General features: G+C 42.8%; 1 protein-coding gene across 6 annotated transcripts in view; it reads left to right on the top strand.

Moving 5' to 3' along the window:
- LOC106568969 (CMP-N-acetylneuraminate-beta-1,4-galactoside alpha-2,3-sialyltransferase) overlaps positions 1-14,083 on the top strand; it is an 88,049-nt gene that overhangs the window by 6,928 nt on the left and 67,038 nt on the right. For 5 of the 6 annotated variants that reach the window (XM_045693886.2, XM_045693887.2, XM_045693893.2 and 2 more), the window contains one exon: positions 3,168-3,308. In XM_045693886.2, coding sequence (XP_045549842.2) covers positions 3,200-3,308 — 109 coding nt within the window. In that variant the 5' untranslated portion in view covers positions 3,168-3,199. Of the gene's footprint in view, positions 1-1,829; positions 1,875-3,167; positions 3,309-14,083 lie in introns of all 6 variants that reach the window. The other variant, XM_045693888.2, reaches the window with a different exon arrangement.

Below are 14,083 nucleotides of genomic sequence, written 5' to 3'. Positions count from 1 at the left end.
TGTAGCCAAACGTAGCTGCTGCTCATATTGGTATCTGTACTGATGGCGCAAAAGCCATGACACGGAGACATATTTGAGTGGTAACGCACGTGCAAGCAGTTGCTCCCGACGCCACTTGGGTACACTGCAGCATCCACTGAGAGGCTCTTGCTGCCAAGGGAATACCTGACAGCTTGAAAGACATTTGACACACCAGTGAAAATGGTTAACTTTGTTAAAGCAAGGCCCCTGAACTCTCGTGTATTTTCTGCACTATGCAGTGGTATGGTCAGCGACCATGTAACGCTTTTTCAACATACAGAAGTGCGCTGGTTATCAAGAGGCAAAGTATTGACACACCTTTTTTTGAATTGAGACGAGCTTAGAGTTTTCTTTACTGACCATAATTTTCACTTGTCTGACTGCTTGCATGATGACGAGTTTCTCACACGACTGGCCTATCTGGGTGATGTTTTTTGTCGCCTGAATGATCTGAATCTAGGATTACAGGGACTCTCCGCAACTATATTTAATGTGCGGGACAAAATTGAGGCTATGATTAAGAAGTTGGAGCTCTTCTCTGTCTGCATTAACAAGGACAACACACAGGTCTTTCCATCGTTGTATGATTTTTTTTGTGTGCAAATGAACTCAAGCTTAAGGACAATGTCAAATGTGATATAGCAAAGCACCTGAGTGAGTTGGGTGCACAATTACGCAGGTACTTTCCTGAAACGGATGACACAAACAACTGGATTCATTATCCCTTTCATGCCCTGCCTCCAGTCCACTTACCGATATCTGAACAAGAAAGCCTCATCGAAATTGCAACAAGCGGTTCTGTGGAAATGGAATTTAAATCAGAAGCCACTGCCAGATTTCTGGATTGGGCTTCGCTCAGAGTATCCTGCCTTGGCAAATCGCGCTGTTAAGACACTGATGCCCTTTGCAACCACGTACCTATGTGAGAGTGGATTCTCGACCCTCACTAGCATGAAAACTAAATACAGGCACAGACTGTGTGGAAAATTATTTAAGACTAAGACTCTCTCCAATACAACCCAACATTGCAGAGTTGTGTGCATCCTTTCAATCACACCCTTCTCATTAACCTGTGGTGAGTTATTCTCAATTTTCGATGAACAAATCAGGTTTTATATGTAAGATGGTTTACTAAAGAGCAAAATTATTGATCATTATTATTTGTGCCCTGGTCCTATAAGAGCTCTTTGTCACTTCCCATAGCCGGGTCATTCATTCTTATGTTTAATAAAGGTATCGTATAGTGTGTGTGTGTGTGTGGCAGGCTTACAATGATGGCAAAAAAACATTTGAGAGTGCGCTGACCCTGGTGCTAGAGGGGATACGCAGCTGGAGGTTGAATGTTTGAAGTGGTACGGGACTATAAAAAGTTTGGGAACCACTGCCCTAGGGCAGTGTATTGCTTTGACTTGACTGTTTGTCTTTGAGAAACAACAAAAAAGTGTGTGTGTCAGTCACGTTACACCGTTTTATTGAATGTAATCTTTCAATGATTAGTCCTGTCACAGGCGTAGAATCTTCAAGTCCTATAGTATGCCTTTGCTTTTAACCCCTCATCATCTGTTACTTTTTCAGCTGCTCCATCGCTTTTCTAGTGGTCCCTGTAAAGAGAAGTAATGTAATCATATTTCAACACTAATTCAGCTCAGTGCAGTTGCCTCGTCCGCAGTGGTTTTTGAAGACAATTGTTTGCACAAGCCGTTAGCTGTTCTGCGAGACAGAAAAAAGGATAGTGAAATGGAATTTGAATTGTGGCCCAGTTGTACATATCACGCCCAAAATCCACGCTGTGTAATGTGTCTCGACAGGTTCTGTGAGTGGTAACAGTCAACGAAGATTATTGGAATTTGCAGGTGAGACAAAATTTGCATTTTTGTATTATATTTTTTTTAACATTAGGGGCCGGGGTAATTTGGACATGGCACAGTATATTGTAGAAGATATTAAAGGAATGGTTTCATTATCCAGATCCAGCCACTGTTTCTTCGTTCTTCGGTGCTGCGCTCAGATCTCAGGGCATAGTGGCTTTTCCTTTGTCTCAGTGGAAACAAGGGAACCGATGGTAGAGGAAGCCAGTTGGATAATATTACCTCAGTTATGGAGAGAATGAGACAATTTTTTTTTTATGTTTTGGGAAGTTAAAAAACATATGTCTCTCACAAGACTATACTCTATGATTAGCCTAGTTTGGGTGTTGGCTCAGCATAAAATCTTTCTTTAACTACACAGTGTCGACCACTTTCAACCATTGCAGTTTCTTAAGTAGCAGACAAGCAGGGTGTGCTTTGCCTGTTGTTATTAAAACAGACTTCTTTATCTCCCCCCTCCCCATGAGCACTGATCTTAGCATAATGGAAAAGTGAAACTAATAGCACTTTTTGGTGATCCACCTTATTTCATAAACACCGCATTGGGTAGTCTTAGATCGGTTGTCTCTAAAGAGCGTGAAGGGTTCTCCCGAGGATTTTTTTAACAAGGTTGTGGCGCCGCTAAGTATGGCCGAGGGGGGCAGAGATTTTTGCGTGTTTGAACACCTGTATCTGCCATTTCTGCAATCCAGAGCAAACAATGTGCCATATATATATATATATCTATCTCTATCTATATCTCGCTATCTCTATCTATCTATATCATTGCTCTAGATTACAATGCCTCTCTTACATTCTTTGGGCAGAGCCCAAGAGTAGATTGGGTAAGGTTTGACATAGCCTAAACCAGGGATCATTTTTTTTTTCTTCCCATGAGTGGATGGTGGGGAGCCGGAACAATTTGTACTGCAAATTGACTGCAAGAAGCCTGGACAGATATAATGTTTGACTCAAACGAAGTCATTTCAAACCTTGCTTACCTTTTCATATATGATCACGTGTCTCTTTATTATGTATGAGAATACTTGTACAGTTTTCCAAAATGTAAAATCAATTGGAGCTGATATCCTGGTGTCTTATGTCCAACAATGAAAATGCAAAAAAAAAATATATTTCTTTGTTGCTCAGAACTTTGTGGGGGGGGGGGCGGAGCAAATAAAACACACCAGGTGGGGAACCCTGTCCTAAGCCATTTCTCACAGCCAGACAGCCTATTTGCACACAACATTGACTCCTTCATCCTCAACTCCCTTTTCCTCCTCTGCATCTGTCCTGTAGGCGATGTGCCATGTGAATGACTGAGAACCACCATGAAGCCCTCACACAAGCTGCTGTTCGTCCTGTGCCCCATGCTGGTCCTGGGCTTCATCTACTACTCCTCTGGGAAGCTACACCTGCACATATGGGGCCAGAAGCCACGTGAGTTACACTAGACAACCTACACCTCTCTCCAATCATCCATCCATTCGCCTGTCTATTTGCTAGACTGCTGGTCTGCCTCTTTTTCAATTGACTTTTCAGTCTGTTGATTTACCTGTCTTTGTGTGTCTGTCTCCTTGTCGGTCAAGCTACTGTCTCTCTGTCTGTCAACCTGTGTGCTTGTCAGTCAGTCCGTTGTTCACGGATGGTCTCGTCTGTCAGTTTGTGTGTCAAGTCTTCCTCACTTCCTGTTGCCGTTTCGGACCACAAGCGTATATCTCGATTTGCCCGCTAGTCCCATCAGTCAATGCCTCCCCCGGTCCCCTTGGGAGAGCTTAATTAGAGTTGATGTACAGCCGCTCAGACTCCCTGTCTGACTTCCTGCTACTAGAGAGGATTGCAACAGACCATGCAAGACAGGTCTAGCTGTTAGCTATATACTGTACATGTATTACTATTCCATAGGTAGCCCATTTCTCTCATCCATTTCCTGTAGTTGACGAGGACTACATTTCCACCTGGACGGTACTTCTACAGCAGGGTTTCCTAACTGGCGGGTTTTATTTTTTTTTATTTCTGAGCAAAAAAAAACATTTTTACAATTTTATTGTTAGACATAAGACTAAGAACACCAGGAAATCATCTCCAAGTGATTTTAATTTTGTAAATCTGTTTACAAATGTAAGCAAGGTTTGATATGTTTGTTTTATGCAAATATTATATCTGTTTGGGTTTCTTGCGGTCAATTTGCCATTGACAAATTATTTGTAATCATGTTCCGGCCCACCGACCATCCGCTGTGGTCAGCGCCCAAACCCACCTGGCATTTTGGGATTTTGGCTGGTTATGAATCAGGGTGATGGAGAGGGTTATGTAACGGTGGAAAATCTGAAACCTGACACGGCGTAGATGGTGGTGTGATGTTTCACTAGTGCGGGTCCCTGAAACTGTTCTTTGTAACCAGTAGAGAGGGCTAAAAGATTTCCAATTAACATGCCGTGGAAATATTTGAACTGGCAGGTGGAGGTGTGGTTCATATCAGCAGGGAACACTGTATTTGTGCTTCTCAGTGGAAAAAGTTTTTATTTTGTGCTTTAGACTATGGTTGCCTCTGAGAAACATGTAGCCGGAGACGTTGTGTTGAAGAAAGCTTGAGGGGCTACAAGAATATCAGTTTGACACTTCAAGTTTTGGGGTCTTGTCCACCGGAGGGCACAGTAACAGCACAGTGAGACAAGGCGTCCGACGGGACGGCTAGCTTTTGGATGCCATCCTAAGTATCGGACTTCCTCAAGTTATCGCCGCGGCTCCAATAACTTGTCTTACTCTTTGTATACTCCTCCCATTTAAATTAGTAATAAACATTGGAATTTTAGATGGGTGTGCTCCTTGAAAGAAACTTATTTGAGTCTTTCATTTTACTCCCTTGAAGTTGTATTTTTTTGTCATTCGAGTTATTCCAAAATGATGAATTGGTTATTTGAAATATATTCAGAAATGATTTATGAGGGTTCCGAAGTCACTGTTTCCAATTATATTTCTCACAACACCAAGGTGGAAAATATTTATTCCAGAAAAATACTTTTTGGGAGTTGGCGCTTTTTGCACGCTGCTGCCAGATGTTGAGGTCCTGATGTTTTGTTTGTCCAAGAGGACAGGTAGCATGTTGACAAGTCCCTTTTGTGTGCTCTCCCAAACTCTGACCTTGTGATCTGTTATTTCACCAGAGAGAATCAAACAGGATAATCCCTGTTCTACACTTTTGAGGTATTCTACTCTGGGAGTCTTTGAGTCACCGTTCAAGGTGCATACCTTTTTAACTACTGTTATGTAAATATGTATCCTTACAATGAATAGGCTACATTTTATTTTGGCGTTTTACAATGTAGGCCTAACACTAAACTGGTGTGTCACAAACCCTGAAATGGTCAACCGAGCAGGTAGGCTATAGGGCTGAGTCCTCATGTTTGAACCCTGATTTGAAGGCTATTTTGGCCTTTGACATGACCTACCTGACCCCTTGAACTTCAAACAAGTTAATATGAATGTTTTCATACCCGCTGTGGCAACTCGAGAGGATGTTTGACACTTCTGAAGTTGCCGTGACAAGACCCCTGTGTGCATCGCCTTACACCGTCAATATTTAGGGTCCCCGGTTTCCCTTTCTGATTTCATTACTCTCAAGGATTAGAGCAATGATGCCCACATTGCCCATATACTACACTTGGTTATAGTGTCAGGAGACTGAGCCCCCTCTCCCAAGTCCAATTGCACGTCACTGACTAAGGGGTCTTTATTCATCTCTCATAAAGATGCCTTGGCTGGATTTGAGTGAGTGCGTCAATTTGACAGTCAGTCTGTATCCGTTTAATATCAGAGCCTCTCGAGGCCTGTAAGGGGTCCTCCACTACAGTCAAATTGAATTAACCGTGACAGCCGGAAACGGCTTGACGGTGTGCAGTAGGAAGTGAGACTATTAGCCCCCGTTGACTTATGTATGATTAAGGCTTAGTTAGCATTGGAGAAGAGGACATCTTGACATGTTATCGTTTCTCCCAGCCCTCATCACTGCTGTCTGCCACCCTCGGCACTGTCACGCAGGTGTGACTCAACTGTGAAAGACCACACCTGTGTTTGAAGTATAACCAGTTTGTAGTTTGCGTCGACGACAATCTATGCAGCACATTAGCCACCTATGGTTTAATAGACGGCTTTTGTTCTTTCTACACAGCTAGGTTTTTATCTAGGCAAGGCAGCAAGCACGCTTGGCTATATGGTTACAATTAGTTCAGCTCCTAATTGGGAATTGTATTTGTTAACACGGACTTGTTGTACCATTTGAGAGAGAGTTTGGTTAAAATGCCAGTTTATGGCATAGGTATGTGCATCTTTCCCTTCTATATACATGCTTTCCAATACCGGAACGATATGTTTTAGTTTGAAACAAATCGATGCGATATGAGGATTTGTTGCATAAACACATTGGGAAATTAATCTAAATTCAAATCTGCTGCTGATGGAGCTCATGAGCTGGGCCTCTGAGCTGGATTTGTCTGAGCTGACTTCTCTCTCTCACTCACAGAGAGAGAAAATTATGTTTGTCTATGGTATGTACTATGTAGAAGCCTGATTTGAGCCATAAATCAGACTAGGCATCTACCACTCCACTGTCAGATTAGGGGACGCAGTAATGTTCCCTCGACCCAAGGTTCTGAAATCCCATCACCCACTAATTAACTTGTCATTTTTGCCAATTTAATTGTTAGCGGTTTGCAGTAACAGATTGAGTTGGAAACGATGATGCATCTTCAACTATCATTCTGAAGACTAAGATGCCTAGTTTATGGCATAGTGTTTTATTTTAAATACGTTTGATCTTTTTTCCTGAATTGTGTACATTTTCACCTCAGATTCTTATTACCCAAATGTTTCCAGATTAAATTCTCTGGTAATTTTATCCAATTTTGCATTTAGATTTTTTTTGTTGTTGAATAAAACACTGTTACTGTTGTTTGTCCATAAACCATAATGTTATGCTACTTGAAGTTTACATTAAACTATAATATTTATTACATAAAAACATTGTCTATGGACATGTTTCTCATTACCGTCATTGCTGTAAAAACTCTATTTTTTAAATAAAGTTGTAGTCATCCATGATGCATCCTCTAGAGCAGGTATTCCCAAACATTTTCAAACAGTCCATTTTATATTTCCCAACGGGGCTATACATGTGGGTGAGGTTTTTTTTGTTGCCCGAGAAGCCTCATTTTACTGCCAGAAATAAAATGAATCCATCTAGTGTTCAGCGAAATAACAACACAATGTCAAATACAGGTAGCCTAGTCAAATAATGAACATCCAATCACATTAACCGTTAATCTCTCGCGGGAATTCCACTAACGGTCCGTATGTAGCCAAACGTAGCTGCTGCTCATATTGGTATCTGTACTGATGGCGCAAAAGCCATGACACGGAGACATATTTGAGTGGTAACGCACGTGCAAGCAGTTGCTCCCGACGCCACTTGGGTACACTGCAGCATCCACTGAGAGGCTCTTGCTGCCAAGGGAATACCTGACAGCTTGAAAGACATTTGACACACCAGTGAAAATGGTTAACTTTGTTAAAGCAAGGCCCCTGAACTCTCGTGTATTTTCTACACTATGCAGTGGTATGGTCAGCGACCATGTAACGCTTTTTCAACATACAGAAGTGCGCTGGTTATCAAGAGGCAAAGTATTGACACACCTTTTTTTGAATTGAGACGAGCTTAGAGTTTTCTTTACTGACCATAATTTTCACTTGTCTGACTGCTTGCATGATGACGAGTTTCTCACACGACTGGCCTATCTGGGTGATGTTTTTTGTCGCCTGAATGATCTGAATCTAGGATTACAGGGACTCTCCGCAACTATATTCAATGTGCGGGACAAAATTGAGGCTATGATTAAGAAGTTGGAGCTCTTCTCTGTCTGCATTAAAACCTCTTTGGGCTAGGGGGCACTATTTTCATGTCCAGATGAAAAGTGTGCCCAAAGTAAACTGCCTGCTACTCAGGCCCAGAAGCTAGGATATGCATATAATTGGTAGATTTGGATAGAAAACACTCAAGTTTACCCTGTATATTTATATATTTTTTTACCATATACACTGATTATTTAAAGCAAAACTAAGCTGATGGTGATCCTGAACCATCAAAATAAAATCTATTGTAAGTCTCGTTCAGCAGATATAACCAGATGAGATGTCTCCGGTAGTGTTTATTTTGGTAAACCACAATTTAACAGTGCATAGATAACCTGTTCCGCCAGCGGAACCCCTAGCCAATGGAATCGCATGGCGTGAAATACAAAAACAACTAAAATACCACAATTCAATTTTCTCAAACAATCAACTATTTTACACCATTTTAAAGATAACTCTCGTTAATCTAACCACATTGTCCGATTTCAAAAAGGCTTTACAGCGAAAGCAAAACATTAGATTATTAGGAGAGTACATAGACCAAAATAATCACTCAGCCATTTTCCAAGCAAGCATATATGTCAATAAAACCCAAAACACAGCTAAATGAAGCACTAACCTTTTCATGATCTTCATCAGATGATACTCCTAGGACATTGTTATACAATACATGTATGTTTTGTTATATCAAGTTCATATTTATATCCAAAAACAGCTTTTTACATTGGCGTGTGATGTTCAGAAAATGTATTCCCACCAAAAACCTCCGGTGAATTTACAAAAATACTCATCCTAAACGTTGACAAAATACATAACAATTATTTTAAGAATTATAGATACAGAACTCCTTTATGCAATCACTGTGTCAGATTTTAAAATAGCTTTTCGGCGAAAGCACATGTTGCAATATTCTGAGTACATAGCTCGCCATCATTGCGAGCTATTTTGACACCCGCCAAGTTCGGGGAAAACTAAACTCAGAATTAGTATTAGAAATATTGTATTACCTTTGCAGATCTTCGTCAGAATGCACTCCCAGGACGGCTACTTCCACAAGAAATTTTGTTTTTGTTCAAAATAATCCATATTTATGTCCAAATACCTCCGTTTTGTTCGTGCGTTCAGGTCACTATTCAAAGGGTAACGCGTGAGCGCATTTCGAGAAACAAGAAGTCAAAATGTTCCATTACTGTACTTAGAAGCATGTCAAACGCTGGTTAAAATCAATTTTTATGGTATTTTTCTCGTAAAATAGCGATAATATTCCAACCGGACAATAGTGTATTCATTCAAGGAGGAAAAGAAAAAACAGTGTGCTCGCGGGAACGCGCATATCCAATCCCTTTGTCCTCAGGCAGACCACTCAGAAACGGAGCTACTATACTCTGCCCAGAGACAGGAGACGGCTAAATCCGCTTTCTGAACGCTTTAGACAGCCAATGGAAGCCTTAGAAAGTGCAATGTAACCCCACAGATACTGTAGTTTCGATAGAGAATCAAAAGAAGAGCTACAATTCTCAGACTTTCCACTTCCTGCTTGCAATTTTCTCAGGTTTCTGCCTGCCATATGAGTTCTGTTATACTCACAGACACCATTCAAACAGTGTTAGAAACTTCAGAGTGTTTTCTATCCAAATCTACTAATAATATGCATATTCTCATTTCTGGGCAAGAGAAGTAACCAGTTTAAATCGGGTACGTTTTTTCATCCGGCTGTGAAAATACTGCCCCCTATCCTAAACAGGATAACAGTAACCTGGCAAATTACAAAGGTTGTCACTCAACTAATGAAGCCTAATATCACGCAAGCCATTTCAGAGGTTGAATGCTGAAGGTGCCGCACAGATGTGCAAGATCAGGAACAGTCTGCCTACCTCGCGTTGATCAGCACGCGAATCTGGGCACAGTGTGCAGTTTGACTAGGTTACTGGTATTCCCTGGAGTTGTTCTGCATGCAGAATTACTTGTAGATCAATGACTGTCAACACAGTTACAATGCCTTAAAGTATTCACACCCTTTCATCTACACAAAATACTCATGTCAAAGTGGAAGAAATACTAAAATTTCAATTTTCATTGGTCACATACACATATTTAGCAGATGGTATTGCGGATGTAGCGAAATGTTTGTGTTCCTAAATTCAACAGTGTAGTAGTATCTAACAATACACATATCTAAAAGTAAAAGAATGAATTTAAGAAATATACTGCTCAAAAAAATAAAGGGAACACTTAAACAACACAATGTAACTCCAAGTCAATCACACTTCTGTGAAATCAAACTGTCCACTTAGGAAGCAACATTGATTGACAAATTTCACATGCTATTGTGCAAATGGAATAGACAACAGATGGAAATTATAGGCAATTAGCAAGACACCCCCAATAAAGGAGTGGTTCTGCAGGTGGTAACCACAGACCACTTCTCAGTTCCTATGCTTCCTGGCTGATGTTTTGGTCACTTTTGAATGCTGGCGGTGCTTTCACTCTAGTGGTAGCATGAGACGGAGTCTACAACCCACACAAGTGGCTCAGGTAGTCCAGGAAGGCACATCAATGCGAGCTGTGGCAAGAAGGTTTGCTGTGTCTGTCAGCGTAGTGTCCAGAGCATGGAGGCGCTACCAGGAGACAGGCAAGTACATCAGGAGACGTGGAGGAGGCCGTAGGAGGGCAACAACCCAGCAGCAGGACTGCTACTTCCGCCTTTGTGCAAGTAGGAGCAGGAGGAGCACAGCCAGAGCCCTGCAAAATGACCTCCAGCAGGCCACAAATGTGCATGTGTCTGCTCAAACGGTCAGAAACAGACTCCATGAGGGTGGTATGAGGGCCCAACGTCCACAGGTGGAGGTTGTGCTTACAGCCCAACACCGTGCAGGACGTTTGGCATTTGCCAGAGAACACCAAGATTGGCAAATTGGCCACTGGCACCCTGTGCTCTTCACAGATGAAAGCAGGTTCACACTGAGCACATGTGACAGTCTGGAGACGCCGTGGAGAACGTTCTGCTGCCTGCAACATCCTCCAGCATGACCGGTTTGGCGGTGGGTCAGTCATGGTGTGGGGTGGCATTTCTTTGGGGGGCCTCACAGCCCTCCATGTGCTCGCCAGAGGTAGCCTGACTACCATTAGGTACCGAGATGAGACCATATGCTGGTGCGGTTGGCCCTGGGTTCCTCCTAATGCAAGACAATGCTAGACCTCATGTGGCTGGAGTGTGTCAGCAGTTCCTGCAAGAGGAAGGCATTGATGCTATGGACTGGCCCGCCCGTTCCCCAGACCTGAATCCAATTGAGCACATCTGGGACATCATGTCTCGCTCCATCCACCAACGCCACGTTGCACCACAGACTGTCCAGGAGTTGGCGGATGCTTTAGTCCAGGTCTGGGAGGAGATCCCTCAGGAGACCATCCGCCACCTCATCAGGAGCATGCCCAGGCGTTGTAAGGAGGTCATACAGGCACGTGGAGGCCACACACACTACTGAGCCTCATTTTGACTTGTTTTAAGGACATTACATCAAAGTTGGATCAGCCTGTAGTGTGGTTTTCCACTTTAATTTTGAGTGTGACTCCAAATCCAGACCTCCATGGGTTGATCAATTGGATTTCCATTATTTTTGTGTGATTTTGTTGTCAGCACATTCAACTATGTAAAGAAAAAAGTAGTTAATAAGATTATTTCATTCATTCAGATCTAGGATGTGTTATTTTAGTGTTCCCTTTATTTTTTTGAGCAGTGTATATAAATATTGGGACGAGCCATGTCGGAGTGGCATTGACTAAAATACAGTAGAATTCGGTATATACATATGAAATGAGTAAAACGGTATGTAAACATTATTAAAGTGACTAGTGTCCCATTTATTAGAAAGTGACCAGTGATTCCATGTCTAAGGTGCAGGGTTGAGTAACCCAGTGGTAGTCGGCTAGTGATGGCTATTTTGTCAGTCTGATGGCCTTGAGATGGAAGCTGTTTTTGTCTCTCGGCCCCAGCTTTGATGCACCTGTACTGACCTCGCCTTCTGGATGATAGCGGGGTGAACAGGCCGTGGCTCGGGTGGTTGATGTCCTTGATGATCTTTTTTTGGCCTTGTGACATCGGGTGCTGTAGATGTCCTGGAGGGCAGGAAGTGTGTCCCTGGTGATGCGTTGGGCAGACCGCGCCACCCTCTGGAGAGCCCTGTGGTTGTTGGCGGTGCAGTTGCATCGCCCGCATGGTGGCCCGTCGGAAAGTTCAGTGTGGGGTTCAGACCCAGGGCCCTGAGCTGAATGATGATCTTGGAGGGTCCTATGGTGTTGCAGCCTGAGCTATAGTCCATGAACAGCATTCTTACATAGGTATCCCTCTTGTCCAGATGGGATAGGGCAGCGTGATGGCGACTGCGTCGTCTGGATATCTATTGGGGCGGGATGCAAATTGAAGTGGGTCTAGGGTGTCAGGTAAGGTGGAGGTGACATGATCCTTAACTAGCCTCTCAAGCTACTTCATGATGACAGAAGTGAGTGCTACGGGGTGATAGTCATTTAGTTCAATTGCCTTTGCTTTGCTTTCTTAGGTATAGGAACAATGGTGGACATCTTGAAGCAAGTGGGGACAGCAGACTGCCATAGGGAGACATATGTCCGTAAAGACTCCAGCCAGGGGTTATCACGCTTAAATGTCTTACTCACGTCGGCCACAGCGAACGAGAGCCCACAGTCCTTGGGAGCGGACCTCGTCGGTGGCACTGTGTCATCCTCAAAGCGTGTGAAGGTGTTTGGCTTGTCCGGGAGCAAGACGTCCGCAATGTGGCAGGTTTTCCCTTTGTAATCCGTGATTGTCTGTAGACCCTACCACATTCGTCTCGTGTCTGCGCCGTTGAATTACGACTCCACTTTGTCTCTGTACTGACGTTTTGCCTGTGATTGCCTTACGGAGGGAATAACTACACTGTTTGTATTCAACCATATTCCCAGTCACCTTGCCGTAGTTAAATGCTGTGGTTCGCATTTTCAGTTTTGCGCGAATGCTGTCATCTACCAACGGTTTTTGGTTTGGATAGGGTTTAAGTCACAGTGGGAATAGCATTCCCTGTACATTTCCTGATGAACTCAGTCACCGTGCCTGTGTATAGGTCAATAGTATTCTCAGAGGAATCCCGGAACATATCCCAGTCCGCGTGATCAATCTTGAAGCATGGATTCCGATTGGTCAGACCAGCGTTGAATAGACCTTAGCACGGGTACATCCTGTTTGAGTTTCTGCCTATAGGAAGCGAGAAGCCGAATGGAGTCGTGCTCTGATTTGCCGAAGGGAGAGTCGGGGCAGGGCCTTGTAACTATCCCGGAAGGGAAAGTAACATTAGTCGAGAGTTTTTGAAGCGCGAGTACTAGAGGCAATGTGTTGATAGAACTTCTGTAGCGTTTTCCTCAAATTTGCTTTCAAATCCTCAGCTACTATAAATGCAGCCTCAAGACGTGGTTTCCAGTTTGCACGAAGTCCAATGTAGTTACTTGAGGGCCGTCGTGGTATCTGCTTGAGGGGGAATATACACGGCTGTGACGAAAACCAAATAGAATTCTCTTGGGAGGTTATACGGTCGGCATTTGAGGTATTCTAGGTTGGGTGAACAAAACGACTTGAGTTCCTGTACGTTAGAAAACATTTTTTTTGTGAAACAATTGAGGAAAAATAAAACGCATTCATCTTGATTAGATAGGTATTCAACCCCTTGAGTCAATACCTGTTAGAATTACATTTGGCAGCGATTACAGCTTTGAGTGTTTCTGAGTAAATCTTTCCACACCTGGATTGTGAAACATTTGACCATTATTCTTTTCAAAATTCTTCAAGCCCTGTCAAATTGGTTGTTGATCATTGCTAGACAATGATTTTCAGGGCTTGCCATAGATTTTCAAGTAGAAGACATTCACTGTCTTCTTCTGGTAAGTGTTACAAGCCTTGGTTTTTATATTTTGAGTTTGGTGCACTGATTTGTTGTCACCTCGTTAGTCAGTATGTGTTGCACTTGTGCTGGCATGTCATCTCATTTAGTCAGAAGGTCTTTCACCTGTGATATTTAAGAGCGGCTGGCCCAGTGGTCTTGCGAGATGTGGAGGGTTAACACATTTAATTGTCTCTCCCATTTTGATTGTATTTTTTTTTTTAAAGAACGTTTTTCTGACCTTCCCTGTTTTTGTTTTTCTCCCCCTTTTGGTTTGGACAGGGGTCACCAAAACCTTTTCTGAGTGGTTTTTCTCCCCCTTTTGGTTTGCTCCCTGTCTTTTAAGCTTGGAGTGGGTTTTTATTTTGTTTGCCTGTTCTTGGG

This window comes from Salmo salar, chromosome 14, assembly GCF_965601325.2.
Source record: "Salmo salar chromosome 14, fSalSal1, whole genome shotgun sequence".
In the NCBI taxonomy this organism is placed as follows: Eukaryota; Metazoa; Chordata; class Actinopteri; order Salmoniformes; family Salmonidae; genus Salmo; species Salmo salar.
This window is presented reverse-complemented; position numbering and strand designations above follow the sequence as displayed.